The following is a 17,330-nucleotide window of genomic DNA, read 5'->3' as shown; positions in this document are numbered from 1 at the left end:
CCATTGTCTGCGATTAGAAAAGCTATGTTAGGTCTCGCTTCTCACGTTAGTTACCACTGGAATTATTATCTGCTAATCTCATATTAGAAAGTTGGCAATACGCCCCCGCTTGAGGACCCCCCTCATTTTACCTGCCATGAAAGCTAGTAAAAATTAGACCCAAAAAAAAAATGCTAGTAAAAAAGCTACACTTCTATAGATTTTCATTTTCTGATGTGTTTCTAATAAATAAGCAAAAGAAGATAATATTCGATTTTTCATCCATGATTAGTATTTTGGTACTATTTATAGTGCCAATAATTGCATACCTTCATTAATAATGTTGTTCAGTTGTATTTCCCATTTAATTATATTGTCAAATTCAAAACCTGAATTCTTTTCTCTTAAATCAAGGTATGCTTCAATTCAGACACTAATTTCTTTTAAGATTACTCTTTCTAATAATAATGTTTTTAATGGTTGAACATTTACTATTGCACTCAATACATGTCCTGTACAAAGAGAAGTTTCCTGTACTTGGGTTTGGTCGAATTAGGTTAGGTCAGCTCAATGCACGCCCCAAAATAAATTAACTAGGTTTAATCGGTGTAATAACTTAATTTAGGTAAAAAAATATTTCTTAAACTTTTATATAAATATCAAATGAAATTTTAGTCAAAATAATAAATTTGAATTTTTAAAATTCAAGATGTAAATTCTATTTTAAATTGATTTTATATTAAAATATGAAAAAAAGGTACACTTATAATAATATAATTTAACTTATAAAAAGCATGATTTTATTAATCATTTTTCAATTAAGTTGGTACGTGGTTGACCTGTAACTCCAACTTAATAAAAGATTTTAAAAAGGCAGAATTGCAAAAAAAAACCCTTAACTTTGGGGACTTTTGGATATACCCTAACCATTTTTTCTGAAATAGGCTCCCAACGTAACGGATTTTTCAGACATCAACCCAATTGAAACGGTAACCGTCAACTTTCCGTTAGTCAACAGCCGGTCAAAAAATTTGGTCTACGTAGCGTTCCTGTTGACTAATGACATGGCAAAAAATTAAACAAATTTAATAACCATAAAACAAAAAAAACCTAAATCCTCAAACCCCCAAATTCAAAATTGTCCTTCTAATTTCTAAAATCCTCAAATCGTGAAATTCCCTAAATCCTTAACCTCTAAAATCTTCATCGAATCCCTAACAATCTTCAAATCCCTAAATCTTGAAATACCTAAATCATTAGCTTTTTGAAATCTTCTTGAAATCCCTAAAATTTTTACAAATCAAATCTTTGAATCCCTAAAATTATTAGGAACGAAAAAGCTTCAACAATCATGAAAGTGTCCGCAACCCAAATCGAAAGGTAGGTGCTTTCTTATTTGGTTTGTTGGGAAAATAAATTCCAATTTTTGTTTGATTTGTTGGTTATTTGTGATTTACTATTGCAATTTTAGTGCGACAATGTAGGGTTTGTTTTGTCGATTTTTTATGCGATAGTGGTCCCAATGTTGTTGATAAAATTGTTGTAAAAATTGTAGATGGTTAATTGTGATTTATTGTTGCAATTTCAATGCCAAAACTATTGGTTTGTTTTGTCTATTTTTTATGCGACAGTGGTCTCGATGATGTTGATTTCTGTTACCCAATCAAAAAGATGTTAAAATTGTAGACATGTGTTACTGTTTTGTATAGTAGTCAAAGAAGTGGTCCCGATATAGGTAGTGAGCTTTGTTTTATTGTTTTTTTTTTATGTTTTTTGCTTAGAAAAATGTTTGTTCATTCAAAACAAATTGTTTTTGCTCAGAAAAGATGTTAAAATTGTATACTTCTGTTACTACTTTATTTTTTTTAATGTTTTTTTGCTTACAATGTGTTACTGTTTTTTGTAGATGTCATCAGATAATGAATATTATATTCTTTTGCATGTTGGTGGGCACTTTGTAAAGGACCCATATGTTAGATATGTAGGTGGGAAAGTGATTAGGCTTAAAGAGGACTCAGACACAATATCTTATTTTGAATTATGTAAAATAGTCAAAATTGGGTTAGGGTTTAGCACTGTCATGTTAATTATTTTCATGAGCCTGGTACAGTAGGGTTACAAAATAATCTAAGGGTGATTTACAATGACACTTCCACCATAACTATGTTGGAATTTTGGGTCAAGTTTAAGGAGATTGAGTTATATGTTGAACATGAGGTTGATAACCCTATAATTGTAGATGAAATTATTCTATTGGCTACTGGGGAGTGTGATGTTGAAGGGTTAGAAGTTCATGGGGAGGGTGATGATGAAGGGGTAGAATCTGATGGTGAAAGTGATCTAGAAAAGGTAGAATCTGGTGGGGAGGGTGATGTAGGAGAGGTACAAGTTGATGGAGACCGTGTGTCTGCTACTGGTATTGAGGTAGATGAGGATATTGGTATAGAAAGTGGTGGACATATTAGTTTAGGGTCTACTGTTGGAAAGGATAGTGATAGTGAAGTTGCTGCTAATGAATATACTGGTGATTTTGCAACATCAGATGGAGTGGATAATGTTGTTGATGAATGTGTTGGTGATTTTGCAATATCAGATGGAGTGGATAATGTTGTTGATGAATATGCTAGTGATTTTGCAGCATCTGATGGACTGGATAATGTTGCTGCTGCACGTAGTGGAGAAGAGAAGGATGGAAATCAGACTGAGGTATAGGACTCAGATGAACACGGAAGCTTGGTTGAGTCCGATGAAGATGAAGAACATGAAGATGGTGAGAGAAGGAGGAGCAAGTTTCCCTTATACAATGATAAGTTAAAATTTAGCCTGGGAATGTTGTTTAATGATGGCAAACAGTTTAAGAGTGCAATTCGAAAGTACTCTAAAGAATGTAGAAGACAATTAAAGTTTATTAAAAATGAACCGAAAAGGTTTGTTATGAGGTGCATTGCTTCCCCTAACTGTCCATGGAGAATTAGGGCTAGCTACAGTCCTGTTACGAAATGCTTGTAAATAAAGACGTTTCAGGATAACACCATTGTTCGGTTAGTTTTAAGATCAAAATAGTGACTATTGATATGATTGCCCAACATTTTGAAGTAAATATCAAAGATCATCCTAAGTTAAAGCTAAGGGAAATTCAAAGAAGATGTGCTTTTGAGATGCTTGTAAATGTGACCGTTGACTGTTGTTATAGAGTAAAGAAAATAGTGAATGAGAAAATGGCTGGAAATCATAAGGAGGAATTTGACTTGCTATGGGACTATGCTCATGAGTTAAGGTCAAAGATGCCAGGAAGCACAATAAAAATGATTGTTCAAAGGGTGACAGCTAGAGGTGATCATGGACCGGGCCGGGCCGGGCCAAGATAAAATTTTAGGCCCGTCTACTAGGCCCGGGTCCGGCTCGGCCCGAAATATAGGCCTAAAATTTTATCCAAGCCCGGCCCGAAATAAAATTACTAAGCCCGGCCCGGCCCGGCCCATATTAAATTTTTTTCTTATTTTATTAAATAAAAAAATTAAAAATATAATAAATCAAATATATTTAAAAACATAAAAACAAATATTAAAACAAATAAAAATAATACTAAAACAATTCTTAAAACAATACACAAATTAACAATATAATAAAAATAGTTATATTAAAAATTTAAAATATTTTTAAAAAATAAAAAATAAAAATATTAATATATAATTCGGGCCGGGCCGGGCCGGGCCCAGGCCAAAAAACTCTTACCCGAGGCCCCGCCCGTTTTTTAAACAGGCCTCGTTTTTTTGCTCAAGCCCATTTTTCGAGCCTATATTTTTACCCAAACCCTCACATTTTCGGGCGGGCCTTCGGGCCGAGCTGGGCCGTCTGGCCCATGATCAGCTCTAGTGATAGCAGACTACCTTCCACATTTTAAGGGGTATTATGTGTGCTTTGATGCACTAAAAAGAGACTAGAAAGCGGGGTGTAGGCTAAGAGTGAATTTCTCACAACTGTTGGAAGAGACGCAAACAACCAAATGTTTCCTATTGCGTGGGCTATGGTTGAAGTGGAGTGCACTGATTCATGGGGCTAGAATCTCAGTCTTCAATCAACTAATTTGGGTTTGGAAGATGGGTATGGGTACACAATTATCAGTAACCAACAAAAGGTTAGTAAATATGCAATTTTAAGCTTGGTATTATTTTTTTAATATGTTATTTGTATTTAACTAAAATTTTCTAACAATCTATCACGTTCATCAATTTGAATTAAGGCCTTGAGATTGCAATTTCTAACATACTGCCAAGGGTGGAGCATAGGAATTATGCGAGGCACGTGTTTGCAAATTGGTCAGAGAGGAAATTAGGGAAATTTTATGAGTGTGATTTTTGGCAGATTGTGAAGTGCACGACCGTGAGGGAGTGGGAGGATCTATGTTCAGCATTGGAGAAGAAAGATAAGGATGCTTACGATAATTTGATGAAAAAGTTTCCAAAGATGTGGACTAGGGCGTTTTTGGGGACTACTTGTAAATCAGATATAGTTGACAACAATTTGTGTGAAGCATTCAATTCAAGCATTGTCGAAGCTAGGTTCAAAAACATTATCAAAATGCTTGAGGATATTAGGACCAAGATGATGACTAGAATAGTAAAAAAAAAAGGAAGTTATGTAATGGATGGAAGCAAAATTATGGTCCATTGCTGAAAGCTAAGTTTGATGCCAACGAGAAGGACTGTGTAGAGTGGCAACTGATATGGAATGGTGAAAATGGATGTGAGTTGAGGAAAGGAAGTTATCAGTATACAGGGGATCTAAGTCAAAGGATATATAGTTGTAGAAGTTGGCAAATTAGTGGGATTCCATGTTCCTATGCATGTGCTGCCATGTATCACTTAGGGCTTCAATCAGATGAATATCTGCATGAATATTATCACATTGATACCTATAAATGGGCCACATGATTGGGAAAAAACTGGTATTCAGCCAATGCTACCTCCTATTGAAAGGAAGATGCTTGGGAGGCCCAAAAAAAAATAGAAGGATGGCCAAAGATGAACCCAAAAAATTGAAGCTTGGTCACTTGATTAGGAAAGGTTTACTCGTGACATGTACTCAATGTGGCCAACATGGCCATAACAAGCGGTCTTCTACAAATTCGAAACAGGTACAGTGTTGTTTTCTAATTATAAATATTAAGTAAAGTTTTTATTTTAAATTTTTTATTTTATTTTGTCTGACCAATGATTATGGTCAATTTTTTTGCAACAAGATGCACAACCAACTAAACAAAAGGGGAAATCTTCCATTAAAAGGTCAACTACCTTAGATAAATATAAAGGAAATCTTCCATTTTTTGCAGTAAGTTTCTTCTTTTTACTATTGATATGAGTTATTTTATGTAACACCCCTCGCCCGTGTCCCTCGCCGGAACAGGGTTCGAGGTGTTACCCGACTTAAACTCAGTCAATCACACAAAAACCGTGCCAAAAAATTTCAATCAATTTAAATCTTTTCTTTTCACATGCAATCTGTCCTATATATGGGCTTACGAGGCCCAAAACATCACTAGCCAACATAGGCCAATTCACATGGCCAAAACACTTTATCAATACAAGCCACCACCTTTGGCTAACTTATAGTATCACATACTCAACATTAAAACCCTATACATGCCATAGACTCGAAATACTAGGATTTACTTACACTAATAGCGTGAGCTCGACAGTGTGATAATATCTCCGGCGAACTCCAACCCGAGCAAATAACTGGAGCCAACAATCTACAAAACAGAGGAATGTAACAACGGAGTAAGCTTTTATAAGCTTAGTAAGTTTTAAGCAATGCAAACAAATAAACGCAATTATACTTCGATTATTCAATTTCTCAAGAGGCCATATTCTAGGTATATTGCCATCTGGCCGAATACACACAAATACATAATGCACGTTCAGCATTCTTATCATACTTAATCTGAATTCATATAACATAATTAACTCAAATACTTTCACATACTTTCACACCCTGACCCGATGTATCATGATCATAGATATAGTTATAACATTTATTCACGTATGTATCACATTACACACTAATGATTCACTTCAAATCAAACTCACATATGAGGACATAATGTGTACCTGGCCCACTTAACGTATTGAATGTATTCATTTGTCAATCTAACACGAGGTACCTTAGTCTTAGACTTTTCTCAAATCACCGGCATTTCGCCTGCTAGGATCGAGGCCCGATTATCATTTTATCGGCATTATAGCCTGCTAGGCTCGAAAGCCCGAATAGTATCTCACCGGCATAATAGCCTGCTAGGCTCAAAGGCTCGAATATAACACCAGCACTAGGCCTGCGGGATTTAACCCGAATATAATACCAGCACGAAGCCTGCGGGAATTAACCCGGATATATTACCAGCACAAAGCCTGCGGGATTTAACCCGGATATATTACCAGCACGAAGCCTGCGGGAATTAACCTGGATATATTACCAGCACGAAGCCTGCGGGATTTAACCCGGATATAATTCCAGCATATAGTCTGCGGTCTTTAAGCCGGATACAAATATCATGCATATTTAATCATATATTAACACTTTTCTTTCATCTCATTTTCACACTTAGCATTTGATAGCTTGTGCATAACATTTTACTCATATTCATTTCAAACTTATCAATCGATTATAAAAGCACATTGCATATTTACCAACATGTTATACTTACCATTAGGCCATATAAGCATGATATAATACACTATCATTTCATCTTAAACATTCGGCTAAATCCCTATCTTACAAGGAACACCGAATTCACATAACATTTCATTTCACCGGCATTATAGCCTGCTAGGCTCAAAGGCTCGAATAATATTTCACCGGCATCATGGCCTACTAAGCTCAAAGCCCGATATCATTTCACCGGCATTATAGCCTGCTAGGCCCGAAGCCCGAATATCACATTTCGATAGACAATTCACCTGTTCTTTCCCACTTTCATAACTTATACTTCAATCATGTATAACTGAAACACATATCTATGAACAAAGATTTTCATTCTTTCAACCACATAGGGTTTAATTTCCATATTGGAACACATATCTTAGTACATCATTTAATAGTATCAAATTCGACTAGATATGCTAGTCACATACGGCTTATAACTTTAATTTAATATTCATTCAACACAAAGAACGTATGTATATTTTCACTGAAGCATCATCTCAATACAATACATCTTGCTCACTGATTTGCACACAACCATTCAAATTAGCAATTATAAGATGGTTTCGCACATAGCCCATCCTTATCGATAATTTACGATGATTTTATCCTTACTCATATATATGACATAGGCATTTTCACCTATGTTTCTCAATTCACATTCATGATTCAATTCCAATCGATTTAATATGCATAAGTACATATCGCATACCTGACCAACTTAATGTATTGAACGAAATAGATTGTCTATTTAACACAAGGTCTCATAGTTGAACATAAACATGAAACCACTTCTTATATGTTCGATTCACATCAATCATCAAATTCATTTAATTCACATGTACTTAATTAGGTTGTTCGTACCTGAATAGTTTACTTTACGGAACGAATCCACATATCGTATTAGCCCATAGTCTTATAGCACCACACTTTTAATAGTTTACCGGCAATTTGCCTGCTAGGTAATAACCTGATTTCATCGCCGGCCATAAGCCTACTAGACCTTTAAGTCCAATGTCATTTCACCGGCATTACGCCTGCTAGGATTGAAACCTGAATATATATTATAATGCATAACTTATATCATCGATCACTAACAGTTACCTCATCGAAGTTCACATTTAATCACTTTAGTACCAAGCCATATTCGGCTACCACAAAGGACTAATAAAAATAATTTTATACACATCATGGTTTCCTTTAGATATTTAATAATCACAAATCGTGATATCTCTACCAGCACATATACGACATAGTTTATTCATTGTAACACTCATTTAGTGCATCAAATTTCCAAATCCAATTCAACTTAAGCATAATAGCCATAATCGGCTTATAGCCTTAAATCATTACATATTCGGCACATTAACTAAATAAAATTTACATTCTCCCTGCCATATTAATTTAGCTCTTAGGCATATAAGAAGGAATCAAGCTTAAACACTTAAGAACTTACCTTGAACGTTGCCGAACGATTACAACGGCTATTCGATTACTTTCTCTTTTCCCTTATCCGAATTTGCCCCTCTATGCTCTTGAGCTTAAATTCAAAGATTTTAAACTAGTCATTATTCGACTATTCCAGCATCACTTTCAAAATATAATATATATATTCGAATTTCACACCTACTGATCATAGTAATCTTATAAGAAATCAATAAGCAACTCATTAACAAATTTTTGTCAATGTTTATCACATAATCATAATTTCACTGTAAGCTGTCTTCCTGAGCAACAATCACTAAATCATTTATAACTGGAGCTATGAAACTCCAAATCAAGTTCCGTTAATTTTCACTGAAAATAGATTCATATATCTTTTATCCATAAAATTTTAAGAATTTTTGGTTTGGCCAATCAATACCAGATTTTTCTTAAAGTTTCCCCTTTTTTACTGTTTGACTAATCTGACCACTCCTCACTACGAATAAATTTTCTCATTGTACAGAATTCAAAATATGTTCTTGTTTATTTCAATTGAAACTAGACTCATTAAGGAGTCTAATCATATAAATTTCATCTTATGATCATTTTTGTACAATTTATAATGATTTTATAAAAACAGAACAGAGGATCTAGAAGTCATTCTGACCCTGTCCCACATCACTTCAAATATCTCATTATCGGAAATTCTTTTGCTCACACGGTTTCTTTATAAGAAACTAGACTCATTAATATTTAATTACATAATTTATTCAGCTTCTAACTCATCTCCCACAATTTATGGTGATTTTCCAAAATCATGTTACTGCTGCTGTCCCAAGCAGATTTATTACCAATTCACTCTTTCACAAATAACTTGCATGCATGTTATTCAAACATGCATATCACAAATCAATCATCACATACCTATGATTTCACTTAAGCATAATCTCCATTTCATCATTTTAAAGCACAAACATTACTCAATGTTATCCAAGTTCACATTCGGCCATAATACACACAACATGTTAGCCGATTTTCCCCCTTAGCATCTAAGGCACATGCATGCTCATTTGTTTGGCTCAACTTCACCTATCTTCCATTATTCATCAAAAGAACATGAAACAACAACCATTTCCTTCATTTCCATTAATGACCGAATGCTCACAACACAACCAAAAATAAAAAATATGCTTCATGAGTTAAGGTAGAATCAAGAAGAACTCATGAAAATCAAGATAGAAGTAAACTACCATGAACTTACCTTGGATTTTTCTTCCCCTAGTGACCGAATTTTTCAAGAGCTTTTTCCCCTCTTGCTCTCCTATTTTCGACTATGAAGAACAAGGATGAACAAAAAACCTTGTCTTTTACTTCCTTTTGTTATTTTATTACTAACATTTTATGACACAAAATAACATATATTATTTGTGCCATACTTATGCCATAATTTCAATAAAAAAAATTGCACAAATGCTTATCATGCCCATCATGGCCGGCCACTATGTTTTAAGGTGAGAAATTTGACATGCAAATCCACCTATTTCATACTATAAGTTATTTGGCCACTACAAATTAGCCTATAGCATTTTCAAAAATTTTCACATGAGTCCTATTTCATAATTTCACTCACAAATGGCAAAATCAAAGCATGAAATTTTCACACATGCACTTTCACATGAAATAAACATAGAATATAACATCTAATTATTTTTTGACTCGGTTTTGTGATCCCGAAACCACTTTCCGACTAGGGCCAAATTAGTATTGTCACAACTCTCCCCCTTAGGAATTTTCATCCCCGAAAATCTTACCAGAAGAAATAGTTTCCACTCTAAAAACGTTTTCACAATATTCTCGGAATCACAATTTTCCATTCTTCACATGTATCTCTTTTTACCAAAAATCCGGAACTTTGGTCTACACCAACAGATCACATTATAGATACTTTAGTCGCTTCATCAAATAAAGCCTTGTACATGCAAACCCCATCATACCGATCTTTTCTTGTCAGATGATAAATCATAATCCAATAATATTTCTCTCTTAGAAGATAATAAAAATTTTGATTCAATTTGGATAGAAATTCTATCTCACAACCACTTCTATAATACCACTGATTCCTTTTATTCCATATACTTGCATAATCTATTACAACTTAGATAAATAAACATTTCACAATCGGAGTTCATATAAAGATCCTTTACGTAACCTTTAACCAATCTGTATACTTATTCCATACCAGAACAATAATAACGCTGATAAGGGGGTGAGGTTGTTAAGCCTCGAAAGGAACTTTCATATTTGTATACACAGATAACTTTGTCACTCATCATCATAATATTACGTACATTGATTCAAATATTTCAAATTTCCAACTCGTTACAGATATATTTTCACATATCTCAGTAATACGCGAAACTTTATTTCATGTGAATATTAGCAAAACATAAGTGAATTTATCATAATTCAAACTTTCATTTCTCTTACTCAAATTACCAATAATGTCTTATTAAGTTTCCACATTTAGTCTTGATCACTTGTCAATATTTATCAAATCAGTAAACGTCTTACGGTTTTAAGTACATTGCTTACTTGATGCCATAGTCCAACTATGGTCTTATACTAGCTCTGCTCTGCCCGTGCTGATGCCTATTCCCGATAGGTCTTACACTAGCACTCACTAAGCTGTGCCGATGCCTATCCTAGATAGGTCTTACGCTTAGCACAAGTCGAGCCAATGCCACGTCCCTGACGGGTCTTACACTAGCTCATCTGTCTCATGTATTGCCATGGTCCAACCATGGTCTTTTCCATCAATTCGTTAGTGAACGATTGTACTCATTCCCTGCGTTCCACCCAATTTGATCTTTCATTACCTTGTACTTATACAATCTTATACATATCTTTACACTGATGCACACATATCATAAACTTCTTTTCATACCTTTCAATTTCGCCGTATTACAAATATATTACAATCAGTTCAATAGCATTTTCGGATCAATTAATAATAGCTCGGTTGGAACACATCATTACCTGAGCAAAACAATTTATAAGAGCCGAGAGATATCAAACTATCACGCTTTACTTACTGTATGTATAGCTAGACTCTTATACTTGCTATGTTAGTCCGAGAACTGACTAAACCATAGCTCTGATACCACTAAATATAACACCCCTCGCCTGTATCACTCGCCGGAACAGGGTTCGAGGTGTTACCCGACTTAAACTCAGTCAATCACACAAAAACCGTGCCAAAAAATTTCAATAAATTTAAATCTTTTCTTTTCACATGCAATCTGTCCCATATATGGGCTTACGAGGCCCAAAACATCACTAGCCAACATAGGCCAATTCACATGGCCAAAACACTTTATAAATACAAGCCACCACCTTTGGCTAACTTATAGTATCACATACTCAACATTAAAACCCTATACATGTCATAGACTCGAAATACTAGGATTTACTTACACTAATAGCGTGAGCTCGACAATGTGATAATATCTCCGGCGAACTCCAACCCGAGCAAATAACTGGAGCCAACAATCTACAAAACAGAGGAATGTAACAACGAAGTAAGCTTTCATAAGCTTAGTAAGTTTTAAGCAATGCAAACAAATAAACGCAATTATACTTCGATTATTCAATTTCTCAAGAGGCCATATTCTAGGTATATTGCCATCTGGCCGAATACACACAAACATATAATGCACGTTCAACATTCTTATCATACTTAATCTGAATTCATATAACATAAGTAACTCAAATACTTTCACATACTTTCACACCCTGACCTGATGTATCATGATCATAGATATAGTTATAACATTTATTCACGTATGTATCACATTACACACTAATGTTAAGGATTTCACGATTTGGTTTTAAAGGATTTCACAATTTCGTTCCTAATAGTTTTGGCACTGAAATTGCAATAATAAATCACAATTAACCATCTACAATTTTTACAGCAGTTTTATCAATAACATCGAGACCACTATCGCAAAAAAATCGACAAAACAAACCCTATATTGTCGCACTAAAATTGCAATAGTAAATCACAAATAACCAACAAATCAAACCAAAAATGGAATTTATTTTCCCAACAAACAAAACAAGAAAGCACCTACCTTTCGATTTTAGGTTGCGGAAACTCTCACGATTGTTGAAGCTTTTTCATTCCTAATAGTTTTAGGGATTCAAAGATTTGATTCGTAAAAATTTTAGGGATTTCAAGAAGATTTCAGAATGCTAACGATTTAGGTATTTCAAGATTTAGGGATTTGAAGATTGTTAGGAATTTAATGAATATTTTAGAGGTTAGGGATTTAGGGAATTTCTCAATTTAGGGATTTTAAAAATTGGGAAAACAGTTTCGAATTTGGGGGTTTGGGGATTTAGGGTTTTTTTTTGTTTTATGATTATTAAATTTGTTTAATTTTTTGCCACGTCATCAGTCAACAGGAACGCCACGTAGACCAACTTTTTTAACGGCTGTTGACTAACGGGCAACTGACGGTTACCGTTTCAATTGGCTTGATGTCTGAAAAATCCGTTACGTTAGGGGCTGATTTCAGGAAAAAAAAAAGAGGTCAGGGGTATATATCCAAAAGCCCACAAAGGTTGAGGGCTTTTTTTGCAATTCTGCCTTTTAAAAATAGTATATGAAATTATAAATATGGATTCTAGTTTGTATTGTTCGGATTTGAATAAAAAAAATCAAATTTGGATTTCTCTAAACTGTAGGGATGATATTGGTTCAGTTTGGTCAGGTTCTTTAAAATTTTTGAACCATTCATCGTAATTCGGTTCAGGTCGGTTCGGTTTTCAATTTTTTCATATTAAATTCTTATTTCGATTTTTAAGACTTATTTTGATAAAATGAGCTTTGTTTTATGATTTTTTAATATTATTTAATAAAAAATTAAGATTTTTCATAAATATTTATAAAAAATAATAAAATTTCAAGAACTTTTAAACTATTTTATCTATTTTAAATATAAAATAGTTATTTTTATAGCATAAAAATTAAAATTGATTATATATTAAATAAAAAAAAGGATCCAATTGTATCGGGGGTAATCGTATTTTTTAAAATTTACATTTCATAAATCATCCAAATACCTCGATTTAAGCCGATTTTTTTTTGTCTTTTTTTGCTTAGCCATGACTAAACTAGTACAACATATTATTTAGTAATCCAATATGACATTATCTAAAATTGTTAGATTATATGATAAATCTATATTATTATTTAAGTGTCTTATTAAGTTGATGTGACTCTTAACCGGTTCATCAACTTAATTAGGAAATTAAGAAAATGCCTTTTTGTAATTAAAATAAGTAATATTATTTGAGGGTATTTTAGTCTTTTCACTTAAAAAAATAAAAAATATGCATATGGTAAGATTTGAACCCACGCTAATTGCATTACTAAAACCTTTAATTCATAATTCAACTAAAGCTTTTTATTTATATTTTATACATTTTAATTTTGTTATGCATACTTCATTACTTTCATCAGTTGTATATATATTACATTAATAATATATTTGACTGAGTTGGTGTTATAAGTTAACTCGGTATTGACTCAAGGTTGACAACAATACCACAATAAAAAAATTAATCTAATTTTTTCATTTTAATAATGTACATATTTAATATGTTATTATTAATTAGTTTCAAACAATACTTTTTATTACTTTAAACAAATATTTATGTTTTAAATTTATGATTTTCACAAACATACAAATGTGATAGTATTTCTAGTATTAATTAATTTATTAACTTTTAAGTAATAATATGAACATTTAAATTGGGTTTGGGGTAAATTTTCAAAATACTTGTAGCAAGATGCCAAGATCCAGTTCTATCTTTTGGGCAGGTGTAATTTGAGCCATTACATCACTAGATGGGCCTGACATGGGCTGGCCTGTCTGACCTTGTCCTCACCAAATTTAAGCAACTTCTCTTTAACCCTCAGTGGCAGTTGTGGCGGGAAAAGTTATTTTTCACAATATCTTTTATTCTTCCCAGCACCAAAATCCCAAACTCACTCATTTTAGGGCTCTAAATTCCCCACGGATTATTGAGTTTGGTCGCTTCTCTTCCATTTGGCAAATTTGATTCTCTTAATCAGGTATTTCTCTTTTTCTATTTCTTTTTTCTGCTTCTGTATCTCTCCATTTGTTTGGTTGTCGACAACAAGTAGAATTAGAAAACAAAAAGGAATACATTGATGACTGATTAGAGAAAAAACTAAGTAATACTTTCTTTTGTTTGGCTGGAAATTTGTTTTCTCTATCTTCTTAAAATTGTCCCGATTTCCACTTCTTTATCGGTACAGAATGAAGCGTTTATTTGATTTCCTTTTAGTGTTGAACTGCGATTTCTCTGCTGCTGCTTTTTTTATTTATCATTCTTACGTAGCAAGTACTGTTTTCAGTCTGATTTCTTAAAATGGTTTTTTTTTTAATGTTATCAGTGAATTGTTTCTTTAAATGCAAATCAATGGCTACGGAGGAAAGCCCACAGGTTACACGAAGAGCAACTAGATCTTACTCTGCTTCCAACACTGCCATTGAATCAACAAACCTCCCTGAATCCTACAAACCGACAATCAATGACCTTGGATTCAGACAGCAACCACTTAGGTTGGAGGATCTCTTGTCTTCTTTCCCCGGTCGACGTTCTCAAATTCTAGAGCTTTTACGCCTTTTGGGTCCCTTGAATTCCCCCATGTTTCCTATTTTGGTCTATGGTGGCCCTTCTACGGGGAAAACCAGTGTTACTCTCCAGGTTTTCAGGCATCTAAATCGCCCTTTCATCTATTCCAGTTGCATTACATGTTACAGTCCAAGGATCTTGTTTGAGTCCATCTTGAACCAGTTGTTGTTTCATAGGAAGGACTCAGGTCATAGTTATTCTAGCGTAAAACGTTGTGAGAGGCCATCTGATTTTGTTAATTATCTTCGTGAAGCATTGGAGAACGTGCTTACTAATCTCAAGGGGAATTCAGGGAAAGTGAGTTCTAAGATGAGTGGCCGGCCTGATGGAACAATGGTTTACTTGGTTTTTGATAATTTGGAGCGCATTCGAGATTGGGATAAAAGTTCTACTATATTACCCTTTTTATTCAACCTTAATGATATTTTAAAGATGCCCGAGGTCGGTTTGATCTTTATTAGCAATACCTCACCCGATACATATTACTTAAATATTGGTTATGTGGAGCCAATCCCTCTTTATTTTCCTGACTACACAGAAGATGATCTTCGTCATATTTTTATGGCAAATCAAACCAACAGCAGATTGTATGCCTCCTTTCTTGAGTAAGTACTAAGTACCAAGACCAGAAGCCAACGAACGCTTCTTTTGTGTGTGTCAACTAATGAATCTCTTTCTTCTTTTATGTCACACAGTGTCGTGCTAAGGCCTTTCTGTAGAGTTACCAGACAAGTAGATGAATTGGCTGCAGCATTTTCTTCATTATTTAAAAAGTATTCTGAACCCTTAAGTGACAAGGAAGTTGCACCCAATGAAGAAATGAAGAGAAGGTTGTTTAGTCATATTCGGCCACACATTGCCTCTGCTTTGAATGAAACATTCCAGGTTCGATCTCAGCCACTCCTCAAAGCTGAAACCAACGAGGAGACAAAGAAAACTAACAGTTCAAGGATGCTGGGAATTCGAGAAGACTTTGATAAGATAGATTTTCACATGTCTACTTCTGCAAAGTATCTTCTTATTTCAGCGTTCCTTGCTTCAAGAAACCCTGCTACTCTTGATGCATCATTATTTGATTCAACTGGGGTTTCTGATAGTCGCAAACGAAAGAGGAAGTAAGCACAACAATAACTTTTGTTTTACGAATATACTTCTAGGCCATGGAGCTACAATTGACTATTTGGGAATATGGTAATGGCATATAGCTGTCAATTAGAGCTCCTTCATTCTTCTGGAATGAGTTTCTTTAACTCTTCTATTGGACATGCTTTTCTGTTTTATATGCCTCTTATGTGGAAACTGCAGTTGTGCTTACTGGAAAAACTTCAAGTACAGTCCAAGAGCCTGCTATAATCTTACTCTTGAATATATGGTATAGTATTAACTGATTTAGTCATGTTTGCACAGCTAATTAAATGAAATGGCATTATGTTATATGAGCTGCTTCTAATTTTGTATAGAAATTTCCTTTTATTGGTGCTGGTCCGGCTCTTAATTGTTAGTACATATAAGTGATCTTTTATAACCTGATGATTCAAAATTGCTTTGATTTCTAAATATCTTTCTTAGATGCTCCATGTTGTCTAAGAACTAATAATCTCATTAAGCTTTTTGTATGCATCTTTTTTTACTTATAAATATAAAGTAAATCTTGACAGAATGCTTTTTGTATAGGGCATCTGAAAAATCAATGGATCAAAAGGAAATGGCAGAGCAGGAATTGCTTATGAAAGGGCCTGGAACATTTCCATTGGAGAGGTTATTAGCCATATTTCAGTGTATAACATCTTTAGCAGAAGATTCCCTTGATGAAGAAGAAAGTCATGAGCTAACAGTTGAGGGAGGTAGTAGAGGACTCATGTCTGATGTACTATTGCAACTGTCCAGCCTATGCAATGCTAATTTTATTATTAAAGGAGGAAGCTGTCCATTGGAGGGGTCAACTCGATATCGTACTGCAGTAAGTGAAGATTTAGCTTTGAAGGTAATGTCTTCAACATCTATCTTGTAATTTTCGTGAATTTTCTTTATCATTGTTTGGTTGGTTGTTCACTCCCTTTACGTATGTGATTATACTGTCTGTGTATATATAAACCATATTGTATTCCCAACTGTATACAGGTCGCAAGGAGCCTTAAGTTCCCTTTATCAAAATACTTATACAGAAGATGATTGATACTTCATCATCAAATTTTTCCTTGTCAACTGATTACAGAGGATCATCAGGAAATTGGAAGATGATAATTCTTGTTTACTATGGCGTTGGGATCTGTTGTATGTTAATCATAAGCTTGTTAACCTAACGTAATGGACACAGAATATATGAAAGAACCGACAATCATAGTCCATTATCCATGGTAGTCTGAACTTGTAAAGGCTCTTGCAGGGGAATACTGTTTAGTGTCTTAGTCGATAACTGTATCTTGTTGTTAGGTTTCTACAAATATCTTAATGAACATTCATTTAGAAATTTAAGATGCAGATTCTTGTTTTCAAAA

The 17,330-nt window shown here is 34.0% G+C and overlaps 1 protein-coding gene across 2 annotated transcripts; it reads left to right on the top strand.

The window, feature by feature from the left end:
• The first annotated feature begins 14,093 nt into the window (after positions 1–14,093).
• LOC107887454 (origin of replication complex subunit 5) lies at positions 14,094–17,330 on the top strand. Of its 2 annotated transcripts, none has more exons than XM_016811717.2 (5): positions 14,094–14,245; positions 14,591–15,437; positions 15,528–15,947; positions 16,507–16,816; positions 16,954–17,330. In XM_016811717.2, exons 2-5 carry the CDS (start codon positions 14,617–14,619, stop codon positions 17,002–17,004), a joined length of 1,602 nt encoding a protein of 533 aa, XP_016667206.1. In that variant the 5' UTR covers positions 14,094–14,245; positions 14,591–14,616; the 3' UTR covers positions 17,005–17,330. The 2 variants fall into 2 exon arrangements, with proteins under 2 accessions (XP_016667206.1, XP_040936879.1); XM_041080945.1 differs by lacking the exon at positions 16,954–17,330 and adding an exon at positions 16,138–16,204 and having other exon boundaries at positions 14,097–14,245; positions 16,507–16,781.

The sequence above is a fragment of the Gossypium hirsutum genome, chromosome A11 (assembly GCF_007990345.1).
Source record: "Gossypium hirsutum isolate 1008001.06 chromosome A11, Gossypium_hirsutum_v2.1, whole genome shotgun sequence".
Taxonomy (NCBI): domain Eukaryota; kingdom Viridiplantae; phylum Streptophyta; class Magnoliopsida; order Malvales; family Malvaceae; genus Gossypium; species Gossypium hirsutum.
The sequence above is the reverse complement of the archived record's forward strand: the minus strand, read 5'-3'. Positions and strand labels throughout refer to the sequence as shown.

Coding starts and splice junctions, on each gene's coding strand:
- LOC107887454 (XM_016811717.2), top strand. CDS start 14,617: ATGGCTACGGAGGAAAGCCCACAGGTTACACGAAGAGCAACTAGATCT. Junction 15,438..15,527: donor TTGTATGCCTCCTTTCTTGA/GTAAGTACTAAG, acceptor TATGTCACACAG/TGTCGTGCTAAGGCCTTTCT. Junction 15,948..16,506: donor AGTCGCAAACGAAAGAGGAA/GTAAGCACAACA, acceptor CTTTTTGTATAG/GGCATCTGAAAAATCAATGG.